The sequence below is a fragment of the Colletotrichum tamarilloi genome (assembly GCF_030869305.1).
Source record: "Colletotrichum tamarilloi strain Tom-12 chromosome Unknown Scaffold_90.1, whole genome shotgun sequence".
Taxonomy (NCBI): domain Eukaryota; kingdom Fungi; phylum Ascomycota; class Sordariomycetes; order Glomerellales; family Glomerellaceae; genus Colletotrichum; species Colletotrichum tamarilloi.
The window spans coordinates 124,554-140,275 of NW_026849473.1; the positions used below are offsets into that span (position 1 = coordinate 124,554).

Sequence of the window (15,722 nt, forward strand, 5' to 3'; positions counted from 1 at the left end):
GACGATGCTTTGCAGTGACAACCAGCTCAACTTGTTATTTCGGATCGACAATCTGCCAAAAAACTTTCAAGGATTGGCGTATCGCTGTAGCCAGAGTGATTGGTTTGTAGTAACAGTGATGCTTACAGCCAGCCTCACCGTGCAACACCAAGTACAGTATTGCTGTCGGATGACAATATGCGTATTGCGACAACTTGCGAGACGGCTTGCGTTGCTGGGAAAAGAGAACTGCGAGTCTTCTTGCGTCGAAGTTTCCCTTGCAAAACCAAATGTCTCTCTACTTGGCATGATCACACAGGCTCCCTATGGTTGTCGTAATCGTGGCTGCAGAAGCCGTGGTTGGTCTGGAGCCTAGACGAATGAACAACACAAGGATATTCGCTCATTGTGGCGCGGGCAATCTTGGGGGAAGACCTTAAAGATTATATGTAGCCCTATTAGTAGAATTCAAGTAACCTGAGGGTCGATTTGTTAAATCACTTTTTCCTGTGCCTTGTTGCTGCGGTCCCCGGTGTAGTTCGTGTGCCTGCATCTTGGCTACTTGCCCTCAATGTTCCCGACTGAGTGGCTTGTCGAGATTGAGACAATGAGCTTCCAGCTATGTTCAGGAGAACATGAATCATGGCTTGCTGCTGAGTTAAGATCGCAAGTGCATACCAACCATGTGCCTGGGTATATGGAGAGTGGTTCATCTGATGCATCTCCTGTCAAGTAAGTAATACATCAGATTGGCCTGATGGACCTGACATTTGCATGATGGCAATTGGATCGCGTTTGCAGGGCTTCTTCATATACATGTTGCTCAATTAAGTTTTATATATACCATGTCCCAATTCCCATTCGTGAGGCGTCGAATATTAGATTCATCGTTTACAGTAAGCATGTGTACAATGTTTACAATCGATCTTCCCGCAAAGAGAAGGTTTGAACAACGACTATGTTGTCGCGGTCACTCCCCACCGACTCTTTTGAGGCTTCGAAAGTTAGTTCAGTCTCGCTCTCATTATCCCGCCTCCCTGTCGACTCCCAGCCGCGAGCGCGCTTACTTGAAGACATCTTCTGCTGCTGGTTTCGTTCTTGTTCGCTGCCGCTGCCCATCTCATGACTCTCGCTTTCATCCTTGGACATGAAGGTGGTAAGACTGAAAGGGCCGCGTCGTTGGCCCCGGCTTGAGCTACTGTTGCTGACGTTCTTGATGTTGCCACCCATAGCAGATGGGGCGCCGCGTTCGGAATCGTGGAGTTGCGAGGGTCCCATGGATGTAAAGCCGAGTCGGTATCCTACGAGTCTGAAGAGTGGGCGGAGCGTTGCAAGGCTACCTGCGGTGATCGCCAGACCCTGTTCAGTGGTGGACCAGATTGCAATATCGACGGTTGCATCTGGAAGTGCGCGAGTCAGCCACCGCCAACCTTAAATCAATCACGATGAGACATGGGGGGGGGGGGGGAGCTCGACTTACAAAGGAAGTCAGGATTCTTGAAGTCCTTGACAAAAGGCATACGCACAACGACGGCAGCGCTGGCACTAAAGAGGGTAGTAGTCAGTCATTTGGCCGCAAGCAGACGGATGTAGAGCACGAACATGCAGGCCATGGCCATGATTGGAACAAGAGCTAGCTTGGTCTTGTGGTCCATTTTCAGTTTCCAGATGAGAACCATGGGCAAAATAGCAAACGTAAAGTCGCAGATGACGCTGAAGGCGCTGTAGAGGTAGGTAAGAGCGATGATGACATCCACGGGGATGCAGCGGCCACTTTGTGTCGTGTTGTTCCAAAAGTAGGATATCGGTTGACATTGGAGGAGAGTGACGAAGAAGAAGACGACGCCGGTGCAGACTGTCATCATCATGACACTGTAAATGATCCAAACGTCGACCTTGCGGACCGTGATTCGGAGGAGGAAGTAGCCGATGGAAATTTTGGAGGCGATCATCGACAAACAGTACCACAGATAGCAGTACCACCAGAACTTCAGCGTGTCAGTGTCTATCCTCCCATCGTTTTTTACCACCCCAAAAGGATTAAGAGGGCTGTCGGAAGCTTACCATCATGGCGGTTGACCACTGATCATCGGTGAGATTCACCTTGTGTCGACCCGTTCCGTAATGCACACCGGTAATGGCACATGCTACAAAGAGGATGAATGATGTCTGCAAGTTGGTCCTCTGGTCAGCTTGAAATCTCCAACATTTCATCTCGGGCGCATCGGTGCGAAGGAAGAGGAAAAGATTGGTTTTCGTACAATCGCAGCAAGCATGCACCAGTCGTCGACTCCGAAGTTCTTGACGAGGAAGATTCGGACATAGCATCGGAGAGTCGTTGCGACAATGGCTGTTGTGACGAGCGTTATGCCGACGGCCACCAGCTGCGGGCCGCGGTTCTCGATTTCCGCCATCGCGATCGGAACAAGACGATTCAATGTCTTTGATATCCGTACTCGGGCAAAGGAAAAAGGGATCGAACGACGAGTCGTGTTTGTCAAGGGAGGGGCCGTGAGAGGAACCGCAGATTCGGGACGTCGTTCTTCGGGTTCTCCATCCTGACAGGAACGAAGAGGGATGGGAGGGACCTTGTTGAAGATATGCGTTCCTGGACAATGTGGGAAAAAAACACGGAATTGCGCTACTGCGCGCGTGTGAGTGCGGCCTGGCCCTGTTGCTGCCATGCGGCGTGAGTGGAAGAAGAGAGGAGAGAGACACCAGCACCCCTGATCGTCACACTTACACCTGCGCAGAACCTTGCAGAATGCAACATGGGCAGGCCACCCCGGGAGGCTTCAATTGCAGCTTCTGGAGAATCTATCCCGTATTGGAGTGAGATCTTCGCATGCTGGGCTATGTTGAAAGCGGGTAAGAGGTGTCGACCCTGGTGTGAGCAAATGTCGGCAGATGGGGCGAACCACATCTCGGGTAATCCAGCCTCACACGCTATCGCCCACGTTGGTGTTAGTTTGGTGGTTAGTAGCCGGTGGAATGGCCGTATCCAGCTACCGGCCGAAGAGTCCACTTGTCTGGAATCCTTCCCCCGCATTAGTTCCGAAGAGATTGAAGACTCTTGAACCTCGGGGGGTTCCCTTCGCCAAGAGTCGCGAGATGGTGAAAGAGATTCAGGGGTCCTGTCGTGGTAGGGTGACAATGGGCCGCTCCTCAAACACAACTCCGATGCCTTGCTGTCCCTGACCAGCTTCCCACGAGGTGTGGCAGGGAACGAAATCCACCGTGATGGAGGATTGGGAAGAGTTGGGGGCCATCTCGATGATAATCGCCTGCTTTCGGAAAAGTTACGATGGCGAATGGCACTGGCACGCGTGCATGGATGCAATGCTGAACCTTGACCTGCCATTTTGTTTCCAGAGGGCTAAATTGATGGATTCGGGCAAGAGGAAACTTTTCTCTGCATTTCTAACCGTAAACCCATCTCATCGGCAAATGTCTTTCCGGGTTGGGACTTGACCATTCTATGTACAATACTACCTTACTGTACAGCACCCAGTCCTTCCGGACCGTAGTAGCAAGGGGAAGGAGAACGGGAAATTTCCTCAGAGTATCCGTATCCTCGCGTGCATAATTGCGACTGTGCTGTGCTGGTGTTCTGCAGCCCATGCAGAAGCGAGCTCAATTCAGAATCTCACCCAACATGGCACCACTTTTTTCTCACTTGATTCTGCCTGCTTTGGCGACATGGAACCACCCCTCAATTGTCTGACAGCACTGCTCCGCCCGGCTCACGCCAAACGCGTTGACTATCGACAAAAGCAGTAAGCAGAACGGCCGGCGGCCGGAGGCGGACATTGCCGGAGTAATGCAAGTTGGGCGTTGAGGCTTGAAAGTAATAAGGAGTCGTGGCAATCTGCTACCCAAGCTGTGGAGGTTGGAATTTCACTGGGACCTTCGCACAGACAGCATTGGGTGACTGTGCGGACATGATGGATGACATGGCCATGGGAACACAAAAGAGCACAAAGCCACGCCCAACCGAGTTCTATTCTGCGACTGGCTGGAAGTTTGGGAGATGCTACACTACCTACACTAGAAGGAGGAACAAAAGTGTCACCCCCAACGATGCGGACTGAAGCCGATGCTATTCTGCAATAGGGAACTGATTGTCTCAGACCATCTCCACTCGTATTACGGTGTCATCGGCGTCCCATTTAGGGGAGACCACCCGGACCAAGCCAGCCGGCCCTTTGCGCCTCCCTTCTGACACTGACAGCTGTCTACGGGCGTAGTCAACCATATGATGGGGCTTCCTCTAGGGCGGTTCTTGTGGTGGCTGTTGCTTCTACGGCTTCTTCTGACGCTTCTTCTTCATCTACCGTGTGGGATTGTGGCTTGCAATCGGCTAGTTTCTGAGACAATCATGACAGGTCGCTACTGACTCTTTGGCTTCCTCTCCCTCGCAAGGAGGTGATGCAGGGTCCTTGAAGATTGTCTTTACGATTGGGGCAAGATTGCAACTTTATTTCTTCATCTTACTTTTGACAGCCACGAGCATGTCCAGCCATGCCATACACACTATTGCCTCCAGTTCCCAATCTACCAGCGATCCGGTGGTTTCATTTACCAACGCCAAGGAGCCTCAAGGACTGACAGACTACTTGTACATACAGTTCGCGCGACTGACCCGCAGCTCTTGATCGGATAAAAGACCAGGAATTGCGTCAGATTTTGATCCTTGTTCTTGAAGAGGAGCCCGGGTGTCACGGATGAATGTCCGCTGGTCCCAATTTAAATCCACGCCGCCCCAACGCACAGATAGTTGGCCACCACAGACACGTAGGAACGCTCTTTTGGTGGGGGCCACGAAGACCTGATCAAGCAGACGATCTGCTTCTATCAATGCGACCTGATATCCCGTAAGGCGAAGGCGCTGCCCAACAAGCTCCTGTGCTCCTCCGAGCAGAAAATCAGCTCGCAAATCTGGAGTCCAGCCCTTCTGTTACCCTTGCCTGCTGTCGTATTATAGTGTCGCTGGCGCTGTTTTGGTGACATGGCTCTCCTAATTCGGTCTCGCTACCAAACTCCGTAGTCAGTCTTAACAAGCACCATCGAACTTAGCGTACAAGTGATGTGTGCTATGGTATTCATGCTGGCAATTCCTGCTAATACACGACTGCCGCGGCAGTACCCCGGGCGATCATCTCGTCGGTAAATGCTGGTGTTGAAATAGCCTGCATTTATCAAGACACTCAAAATGTGCGGCACATGCCGTTCTGATCCTGAATGAGTTGGATTCGCGACCTAGCCAACAAAACGTTACCTAAAAGGGAGGGAACAGCAGCAGGGTCGTCTGCAAAGAGTAGGTGAGTCAAGTGAGTGTTACATCGGGTGGGGAGATGGATAAGACAACAGGACGATCATCACTTATCGACACACATGAAACTCGTCGACATCTGATGGAAGATATCGTTACTAGGATGGTAAGTAACATCAATCATTATGGTTGTTGCGACAGTCTAACTGTGGTGCTTTGCAGCCCTGTTCACTCATCTTCCCCGATTGACGCGTTCCGCAGAGGATGAAAATCAAGATACTAGACTTGCTAGGGTAGCATTAACAACTACCAAGTAAAAGTTACGTCTCTGTCTAGAACGATCGCCGCCATAGACTGGAAACACCGAGCAATTTGCCATCGAATGTGTCTGGGCCACTACACCACAGCGCTGGGATAAGGCACTCTTAAGATAATCCAGCTATGTTACGGAGGTGAGTACTCCGTAGCCAGATTGCAATCGAGAAGCAAAGCCCCAGAGTTCTTAGGCGTGTCTTTGGCGGTTAGTCGGGTCGCCCAGTGAAATGCCGGATCGTTTGTCATGACACTTTCTCTCTATTGGACACGATTGGCCAAATTAGACTTTCAGAGTGTTGTTGTGTCTTTGCCAGATTTGTAAGGGACAACAATCTTCGGTTAGCCTGGACCGGTATTGCAGATAACACAGCTTCTGCAAGGAATTTATTGATTCAAGTCAACACGACTTTAAACACGTTTTGTGAAGAAATCGAAATCGTTCCAACTCAGGACCATGTTGCAGAGCGCGAGAGATTACTTGGGTCAGTCGCTGCCAGCTCAATATTAGGTTCTGTGACTGAAATCACCAGCATCGTGATTCAACAAGATGGAATCTTCATGCACACGTTTTTAGATACCGTGTTTCGAACGTAGGTTGTCAGTGACTTAGGCCTAGGTATGGTGCTAAACATGCCTCCAGTCACAAGTGCCAGGGTGCGATATTCAGGCGTACAAGCTAGCTCAAGCTGAAGCGGTGGCCACACTAAAACCTGAAAGCAAGATGTTGGACCCAACAATTCCAATGCTCAAGTGCTAGGATAATGTCAACCGAGCCTCGCAAATAACTCGACGGGATGAACGTATTGCCTAGTTTACTACATGGCCGAGCAAGACATGGAGCAAACAGGTACAAGAGGATGAAGCTCAGATATATCAGAAGTCCAGCCATGAGGGTATTACTGTACCACATGACAGCATTTCCGTACGTATGTTGCGTGGAACACATCGTTTGATGAGCGTTTAGTATAACAACAAGACAGCCAAAGGTACTTCAACTTTTGCGAATACACCCAGCAGGTCGTTTCCATGGTTTCAGCGGTGACGGATGCCGCCAAATGTTCTGGGAAAACGTAGGGTCGTGGCTTACTGACAACATCGATCTGAGGGAGATATTGGCAAGAACTTCCTACGAAGGTGAAGTTGATGTATCTTCTGGCCCAATGAGATGAACTCGGAAAAGAGCTTCCATGCCCACTTTGTGATAATGACATAGATTGGATATTGGCTAGCTCACGACTCGAAGAACATTCATTATTAGCTACCATCATGGCAGTATTCAGTTTTGTCAGAACTGATAGTTCTTATGTATACATTGAATGGCATCAGTACTGACGATGTCGGCTGAATAGTGGCAACAAGCAGTCTGAGTGACATATAAGTCTGACCGATAGCTTGTGATTGAATAAGTTTCGTGGAGTAACCATTGATATGACATTGCACCCGACGTCAAGGCTTGAACCTGTATGGAGAAAAGTTTGGCACCTATCCATGGTCTCCCACTTCTTGATGATACTTCATGTTAAGAAAAAATATCTCATCCTCAACATATAGCTGCCAGGTACTACTCCTTTTCTAGCGGTACTCGTTCTTGAACGCCAGCTAAACAAACCATGGGTAGCAGATATCCGCAACCTCCCCTGTGAGGTTGTCTGGGGCTAAGAAAAGTGTAAAAGCATGCATATTTTACCAAAGACGACGGTTATCAGCACTTCTTCCGTGAAACTGAGCTACGAAACTTATCCGATAATGATATGCCTTCGGCTGGACATTTTGGCTATTTTGGCAGCTGCGAAACTATGGCAAGCCGGCAGATGAGGACTGTATACATGATACACGCGAAATCTTTAATCCTGAGCCTAGTTCCAGTTGGCTGGTACTACGGGCCTGTGACATAGTAATTCAGGACTTTGTCTACAATCAACTGAAGATTTTGCACGAGACGTGTTCACACTAATACGGTTAAGCAAAACAGACATGTTCACCATCATAGATGAAAACGCTATCAGCCGTACTGAGATGAATCATCAGGTCTATCAGAGTCATATGAGGCGACCGCGGTACGCCTTTCTAGTAGACCATTCTTCTCACATCGCCTCTGCAGCGGAGAGCCTAGCTTCGATGCTCCGACGCCAAAGACAAGACGCTAGTTTGTTAGAATGTTTCTATCAGACACAATGAGTAGATTTCCAAAAGGAGACCAGAGAAATACGACTATTGTGATCAAACCCCTCGTCTAATTTCTGTTTAGCATATGGCCTAGAATGAAAAGCCGGACTTTGATCTAGCTGCCAAGGAGAAATTTGGACGTATAAACTGAAGACTTCTAGATCGTTAGGAATGTCTTCGCGACGTTGGTCACGTAATATTGAATACGTAAGCCTATATAGAGAACGTTAGTAGGAAGCTTGTATGATTGCCCTCGAGAGACCATACCAAATCGTGCCAAGCTACTCTAGCATACTCGGATTGGCTCTTGCCATAGTGTGTAAAGCCTAGCTTTTCATAATACGAAACCAGCCTGTCGTAAGTGAGAATGGAAATTCTCTCTGCCTGTGCCGTTTGCATCATGTGCTCGATGTAGTATGCCATGAGGGTTTTGCCGTAACCCGACTTCTGGAAATGGGGCGCGACAGCCAGTGAATGCAAAGTGATAGTTCTGCCTTCAGGTCGATGCCCCACGTCGTATGTAGCGGTCGGGTTTATCTTCCACGCAGATGGGACAGCCATATCCTCGTCTGTGACAACAGAAGAGATTGACTTGGTGGAAATTGTGTGTGCGATAAGTTCATCACGACTCGAAGTTTCGGATGGGCTGTAGACCGGGGTGATCCCTTGTCGGATAACGCTCTCTGGGCTACTTTTGCCCTTACGAACAAATAATCCTAAGCAGAGTTCGGGGCATACCGTCAGTCGATATTCAATCTGAATGCACAATCGAATTAGATATGTTCGGTGGCCTTCTTTGCAAGCGCGCCCTTGCCCCTGAAAACTGCGGCAATATGTGTGCTGGTGGCTACTTATGTACGAATTGGCAGGGATCTGGGTCATAAGATGTAGCTTGATGATGAATTTGTTCGTAACAACGAAGGCCGATATGGAAAGCAACTTGCCTTTTCGCGAGTCGCTGCTTCGGCGGGGGGGAAGGCTGCGGCCTCCACTGCAACGCATCGATCAAGATCGTTGACTGATAGTGGTCGGATGTATAAATCCATGATCACAACGACGGGCAAATAGTTCGACGATAATTGATGTTAAGGTGTTACTGAGTTAAAAACGCACAAACATTGGTCGGAGACTGGAAAATGCTATAGTGCGAGAGGGAAGTTGACAAATGTGCAAACGTTACCTCTAGAATTTATCCGAGAGGCCATGAGTCATTGAGATGAAGCCGGAGTTCGGATTACAGCTCTCGGCCCTGCAGGCCCCCTTCCAAAACCAGCCTTAGTTATGAAATTGGCCTTGCTTGCAGAAGCGGGTATTCAGAATCGAAGAGAGCGACACTCTGGTTCGATTTACGTGAGACATCCAAAACAGAAAAGATCACAGCACTAAAGCAACCATACTAGTCTTGCAGAGAGCCTCAGCGGTGAGCGTCTAGATTCGTCATAGGCAAAAATCCTGGCACCTATGAAGCCTTCTCAGACTCAACTATGATTGGCGTTGAGAGCATTGCGAGATCCCCAATTAAACCGTGCCAGATCTTTTTGAAAGGGTTTCCTCACGAAAGATTCCTCTCATATGCGTCCTTGCAGAGTCGTTGGGCTGCAAGCCCTGAAAGCTGGCTCGTTTAGCCTAAACCCCCCACAAGGAGGTTCATGTCCTGCAATGGGTCCCTGAATTCCGTTCAACTTTGACCGTCACGGCTTTGGACTTCCCTGCCGATTCAAAACTCCATGGTCGCGTTCTCGACGACCAAAGCTCCCATCGTTAATAGTGTTCCCTGCCAGATGGACACCGTGCAAGTACCCATGCACTTTTCTCTTGCAATCGTCAGCAGCTATAGGCATGGACGCCAAGACTATTCCAGATGCCTCAATGGCTGCGAACCATGCTACTGTCGGGGCACCTGTTGTTGAGGCGCTGTCTTTGAGACCTCTCTTCATGTCCATGTTCTTCATACTTCTCTGCATTACCTTTCCCGTCCTCAATACTAGATCTAAACTCACGAAATTTCCGGATGTCACCGTCTCTACCTCCATCTTCGACATTGGTAATTGAAGGCTAGAAGACAATTCGTATTTGACTCGGTCAAACTCATCAAAGACGGTTTTGCTATGGTAAGTGGCTCGTAAGTTCTGTCTCAACTTGACTTTCACTCATTCATGCAGGTCGGCATTACTACCCCTTTTCGAATTATCGCCGATATAGGCGAGACGGTTATCATTCCCCAGAATTTGTCATTGGCATTCGCAACGAAGCCGACCTCCATTTCATGGAATTTGTCAACCAGGTTTGGCAATCGCATCTGTTCGGTAACTGGCTGGTTCACTTACGGACCTTGCAGCAATTTCTTTCAGACGTTCCTGGGTTTGAGATATTAAAGACGGCATTCCTGAACTCCCTGGTCACTGACGTTACCAGAATCAAGATCTCACAATCTCTCGGTCCGTGGACTATCTGGTGTTCTGAAATTTACATGACTCAATATGTCCTGACACATTTCTTAAAAAGGTAACTGTACCTCTAGCTGACGAGTGCGATCAAGCATGCCGAAAGATCTTCAAGGAATCCAAAGGTAAAGTGGCTTTAAAAATGTGGAATGGCCCGGCGTCGCTTGAATAATGCAACCGACACACTGCAGAACAGAAGGAGGCTGTACTGAAGTCCGCACTCTTAAAACTTGTTGCGCGCACATCATCTCGTGTATTTCTTGGCGACGTGGGCTGCCGCAACCCGGCCTGGCTCAAAATTACCAAGGAATTCACCGTGAACAGCTTCATGGCTTGTGTTGAGCTCCGGAAATACCCTCCTGGATTTCGTCACATTGTCCATTGGTTTTTGCCAGAGTGCAAGACTGTACGCGCACGAGGACAAACGACACGAAATATTAAAGGCGTGCCAACTGGAAGATCAACAACGACTTGCTAGGGGCTTGAAGCCGGAGTTACGAAATGATGCGGTCGAATGGTTCGAACACCTAGATGGCCAAGGGTCAGAGCTATGACGTAGGCCGGGCACAAATTGCCCTCGCCATGGCTGCTGTTCATACCACAACCGACCTCTTCGCTCAGACCCTATTCGGTATCATTGGCCATCCACAGATTATCCCAGCCCTCCGCCAGGAGATTGTCATGATTATCAGCCAGGACGGATGGGAGAAGACAGCGCTCTATAAGCTGAGACTGACGGACAGCGTGATCAAGGAAAGCCAACGCATAAAGCCACCGAACGTGGTGAGCATGAGCAGGCTGGCCTTGAACGACATTACGCTTCCCGATGGCTCAATCCTTCCCGCGGGATTCAAGATGGGAGTGTTTGCGCATTCTATGTGGGACCCTTCCGTTCATCCAGATCCTAAATTCTGGGATGGGTATCGATGGCTTCGAAGGCGCCAATACATATTGCCCTTGCGGCTTTCTTGGGTCTCTTCAACTCCTGGGACTGCAATATAGAGCTCTTTTCGATGTGAATCCACAGTCTTCGATGCTTCTCTTCTTCCAGTCATGTGGGCAATAAGCGTTGCCTTACTTATACTGAACCTTCTGCCCATACAGACCAGCGTCAAAAACATTGTAGACACTGGTATCGATATAGAGCAGTTCCTTACCATTCGCACATTTGTCGGCCTGATCGGCCTAACGATATAATTTTAGCTCTTTAACACTGTGATTGCAAGATCTATCCTATCTGTCGGCATGATGTCAGTACATAAGGTAGATACGTATCCTTGTGAGGGGTACTAGCGAATTACCTTATGTGATAATCCGATCATATTTCCATTATCCCCACGAGTGCATCTTCAAGGAATTTTGTGAAATTGGAGAAACAATGGAGATGCTTGTATTGACGTTATGCCTCGACGGATGGGATAGGTTACGTAGAGGTGCGGCATTGGTCCTCTCGCAGCCCCCGACGACGCCTCTAATATTGTCTCTTTGAACAAAGGACTTAGAACGCTGAATCATTTTCAGCAGACTCTTGCTCAAGTCTTTGGTGTCTATCTTAGGTGCTTTTGGACTAAATTCCATATTATAGCGGGCTTCGGGGGTTTGGGGCCGCTGACCCCAATGTTTGAGGAAATCGACCTGAAAGGCCAGGTTTGTGGTAGTCAACAGCTTAAGAACTAGGCAGTAATATTTACTAATACATAGTTTGATTCAATTGATCAAACAAACAAAGAATTGATATTTGAAACAATATGCTTCTCGAACGCCGCGGTCATTTCTCAATAGCGCCATGAGGTAGAGCTAACTCAGTCTATAATATCGATGATACCTGTATGCTGTAAACTGAGTTCGGTTTATCTCGGCATTTGGACTACCGTACATGGGCCCATCTACTTCTCTAGGTTTGTGGTTCCTTTAGCTAATAAACGCACTCGACGCATCTTCTGTACATGATCAGTGCCTACATAGAGAGATGCATGCCCCAGCATATAGCGTTATGATTTGATCGCAAGGAATGACTAGGCGACAAGGTGATTCTAGACTATGGTGTCAAGCAAACCTAAGTTTAGTTCTTAGCAGAATTATGCGAGCTCGATGTTGCTAACTATTCATCCAACTGAAATCCCTAAGAAATGCGTTCATCTTTGACCTTTGGAAGCATCCTCCGGGTCTAATAATCCACAGTTCACAGCATCTAAGACAAGCTGAAACTTGATCTCATCAAAGAATTGGAGAACACAAATCATAGCCTTTATAGGGTCATTTCAGCCACTTGTTCCTCAACCCTTACATTTCTCTAAACCGTCGTGATCTGATCGTAGTTTTTCCAGTTTACGTCTTCGTTTGAACGATTCCTGAATATAGAGACCGTCTTTAAACTTGGAGACCCTTTCTGGCCGGAAATTTGAGTGCCGCACAACCCACGCAGGGCCAAAGAAGAAAGAGGCTTCATATTTGATATTGCAAGAATCTACTGGGTCTGGTAGGAGGCGAAATAGATTGTGGAAGAAGAACTTACGAGGTTCGCAGCTGCCACCAGAATAGGGGTGGATACGAGAGAAAGAGAGTGTAGTGTGTATTATCTAAGTACGATTCTACGGAGTAGGGTATCCAACATACAGATGCAAGTCACTATGTACGAGATACGTCTGAGACATCTTGCAACCATTCCATACAGGCATGACAGCACTTCAATCATTGGCGATAAAGCGGACTAACCTAGACATCAACGCTCTTGGAGTGTTCCGACACTGAATCCTGCTGTGATTAATGCATGTACCATCCATTGTTAGGTTGACATGCATACCGCCCTGTCCTACCCTTTGACAGACTGGAAAACTAGTTGTGCCATGTGCTATGGTACCTTCGGATTACCGGAAAAGGTGAGACTCGTCGTATTATAGATGATCTGAAGAGCAACCTCCAAGGCGAAGCTCATTCATCCCTCTTGATCTTAGCTTCCGGGTGGGATGCTCCTCTCTCTCGTACGTTAGGTGAGGAGAAATCAAGAAGTTTCAGCGAGGACTTCTCCGTGCGCCCTCTTGTCTTCCTCTGGCCCATTAGCCAAGGCGAAATTTTCCCCGAAGTGGATATCACAAACACGTTTCTCGATCGTCGGCCCGATAAACACTCAATTTATTCACTAAACCGCACAAGCCCCGCCAACTTTTACCTCAGTGCCCAAATTTACCTTGGCTATGTCGTACCAGTACGCTAACGTTTGTCCACTCCTTCAAGGATAGCTTCCTCCGCCATTTCCCCATGACTAAAATCGCGGGGAGGGCGAGTCAAGACAACGCTGGGAATGCCTTGCGACCTGTTCTCCGTGGGGTAAAGCATCTTTTCTTGTGGAGAAGCATTTAGGCTCGTGGCCTTAAGTGGACACAACTCTCGTAAAAGCGGTCTCTCGGCGATTAGGCTTTTGTATATAAATCGCGTTAGTAGCTCCCTATGGTGATAGTAAATGTCATATTATCGGATGCCTCCTTTTCTAGTACAATAGATACCATGGCGATTCGCAGTGCCTTCTTGACGACCCTTGTCGGTGTCGCCCAGTTCACCCGGCATACACTTGGCCAATCAACCATTTCTTCTCAACCTGTCCATGTTCCAACTGGGACACCCATCGTTGGCGATTATAATGGCGCGTACCGCCCTCAAGTGCACTTTTCTCCCCCTCAAAATTTCATGAACGACCCCAATGGCATGTTCCGAGACGCCGATGGCGTTTGGCATTTGTATTACCAGTACAATCCTACGGGCGTTGTTGCAGGCAACCAGCATTGGGGACATGCAACATCCAAAGACTTATACCATTGGTCAAACCAGCCCATAGCTCTCTTCCCCCCCGAAGAAGATGTCTTCATCTACTCTGGAAGTGCTGTTGTTGATGTGAACAATACATCCGGCTTCTTCCCAGACCAAGACAACGGCGTGGTTGCAATCTATGTGAGTTTACACCAACTGAGCTTTCGATACCACTGTGGCTAATTTAACAAGACTCTGGCATCGCCGACGCTGCAGACTCAGGGTATCGCTTATTCCAGAGATGGAGGGTACACCTTCACTCCATATGCAAACAACCCCGTCATCAATAGTACAAGTGCGCAGTTCCGCGATCCCAAAGTCGTCCGTTACAACGGCTCGTGGGTCATGGTGGTTGCTTATCCACATGACTTTGCCATCGGTATCTTCACGTCACCCAATCTGAAAGATTGGACACCAACTAGCAACTTCTCCCATCATGGGCTTCTCGGTCTGCAGTATGAGTGCCCAAACCTGATTTCTATGCCTTACATAGACGCAGAGGGCAAGAGGCAGGACGACATGTGGCTTATGGCCATCAGCATAAACCCAGGTGCGCCTCTAGGAGGTTCTATAACGGAGTATCATCCTGGCACTTTCAACGGCACTCACTTTGAGGCTGTTGACGCGGCTGCGAGAATTGCAGACTTTGGAAAGGATAACTATGCCGGGCAATGGTTCTACGGCGTCCCGGCCGAGGAATTCCCGGTGTCAATCGCATGGGCATCCAATTGGCAATATGCTCAAACGGTTCCGACTGACAAGGAAGGCTGGCGAAGCATCATGAGTCTTCCGCGTCAGAACTATCTGACTAAGGCGAAGCGAGTGGGATGGAAGTTGGTCTCGGCCCCGTACAATTTGGAGCCTGTGCTGGGTCGTGAACTGGCTTCCAACCACAGCATGGGTAACGGGACACTGATCGTGGACTATGCCGATGTGGCATCCAACGCGATTCACTGGGAGGTCAATGTGACAGGCATTCCAGAGAAAGATATCTCAGCAACTGCTTCTTTGAACTTTACGTTCTCGAGTCCTGCTACCGGGGAGTACATCAACGGCGGATACTTCTTCGGCGGGGATCCCGTGTTTTTTGTCAACCGGAATGGCGCCCGGGGCTTCGAAAATATCTTTTTCACAGAAAGAACGTCCATTAGTAGTTTGACAACAGAACAAAACTCGTGGAGTCTCAGTGGAGTGATTGATAGGTCGATTCTTGAGGTCTTTATTAACGGTGGCCTCGATAGCGCGACTAGCACGTTCTTTACGACTCAGCCGTTGTCGCGCTTTGTGTTGAGTACCACAGACCTACCTAATAGCATGAGAGTGAGCGTCAAGGTAAATGGGTTAGAAAGCACATGGAAATAGACAGAGCAGTGGCACTATTTTGGCGTATGCAGTACTCGACAACCGACGAAGGCGCCCTGACCCTAACGGATGGGACAGGCGTTAAACAATCAAAGCAACAAACAATGTCGTAATGTATGCTGGGAGTAGTTATCAAGTAAGTCAACATACCCACTTCCTGGCACCCCCCTGTTTCTGGCACCACAAAAACGATGGGATCACAACCCAACCTCCTCATTACTATTAACTATTGATCCTCAACCACACCCACTACAATACAGCTGCCAGCCTCACTAGGGCATTCAGAGTCGCTGGATTCAGCCGTGATAACCTCCTTTTCACCCGCTTCGATTTGAGCCCGATGGATATCCCTGATGTTCGCGAACTTCGTATTGGGATCG

The 15,722-nt window shown here is 48.7% G+C and overlaps 5 protein-coding genes across 5 annotated transcripts; 3 read left to right on the top strand and 2 right to left on the bottom strand.

The window, feature by feature from the left end:
• Window positions 1-894: 894 nt before the first annotated feature.
• Window positions 895-2,663, bottom strand: CTAM01_13203 (uncharacterized protein; the record flags this gene model as incomplete). Its single annotated transcript, XM_060529207.1, has 5 exons — window positions 895-1,379; window positions 1,460-1,524; window positions 1,582-1,967; window positions 2,044-2,148; window positions 2,241-2,663. The coding sequence occupies 5 exons, from the start codon at window positions 2,661-2,663 to the stop codon at window positions 895-897; spliced, it is 1,464 nt and encodes a 487-aa protein (XP_060376257.1).
• Window positions 2,664-7,945: 5,282 nt separating this feature from the next.
• Window positions 7,946-8,778, bottom strand: CTAM01_13204 (acetyltransferase; the record flags this gene model as incomplete). The annotated part of the gene is made up of 2 exons (XM_060529208.1): window positions 7,946-8,548; window positions 8,647-8,778. 2 exons carry the CDS (start codon window positions 8,776-8,778, stop codon window positions 7,946-7,948), a joined length of 735 nt encoding a protein of 244 aa, XP_060376258.1.
• A 1,220-nt stretch (window positions 8,779-9,998) lies between these two features.
• Window positions 9,999-10,654, top strand: CTAM01_13205 (cytochrome P450; the record flags this gene model as incomplete). The annotated part of the gene is made up of 3 exons (XM_060529209.1): window positions 9,999-10,016; window positions 10,071-10,186; window positions 10,363-10,654. 3 exons carry the CDS (start codon window positions 9,999-10,001, stop codon window positions 10,652-10,654), a joined length of 426 nt encoding a protein of 141 aa, XP_060376259.1.
• A 53-nt stretch (window positions 10,655-10,707) lies between these two features.
• Window positions 10,708-11,373, top strand: CTAM01_13206 (ent-kaurene oxidase; the record flags this gene model as incomplete). The annotated part of the gene is made up of 2 exons (XM_060529210.1): window positions 10,708-10,959; window positions 11,281-11,373. 2 exons carry the CDS (start codon window positions 10,708-10,710, stop codon window positions 11,371-11,373), a joined length of 345 nt encoding a protein of 114 aa, XP_060376260.1.
• A 2,307-nt stretch (window positions 11,374-13,680) lies between these two features.
• Window positions 13,681-15,342, top strand: CTAM01_13207 (beta-fructofuranosidase; the record flags this gene model as incomplete). Its single annotated transcript, XM_060529211.1, has 2 exons — window positions 13,681-14,121; window positions 14,173-15,342. 2 exons carry the CDS (start codon window positions 13,681-13,683, stop codon window positions 15,340-15,342), a joined length of 1,611 nt encoding a protein of 536 aa, XP_060376261.1.
• Window positions 15,343-15,722: the final 380 nt, after the last annotated feature.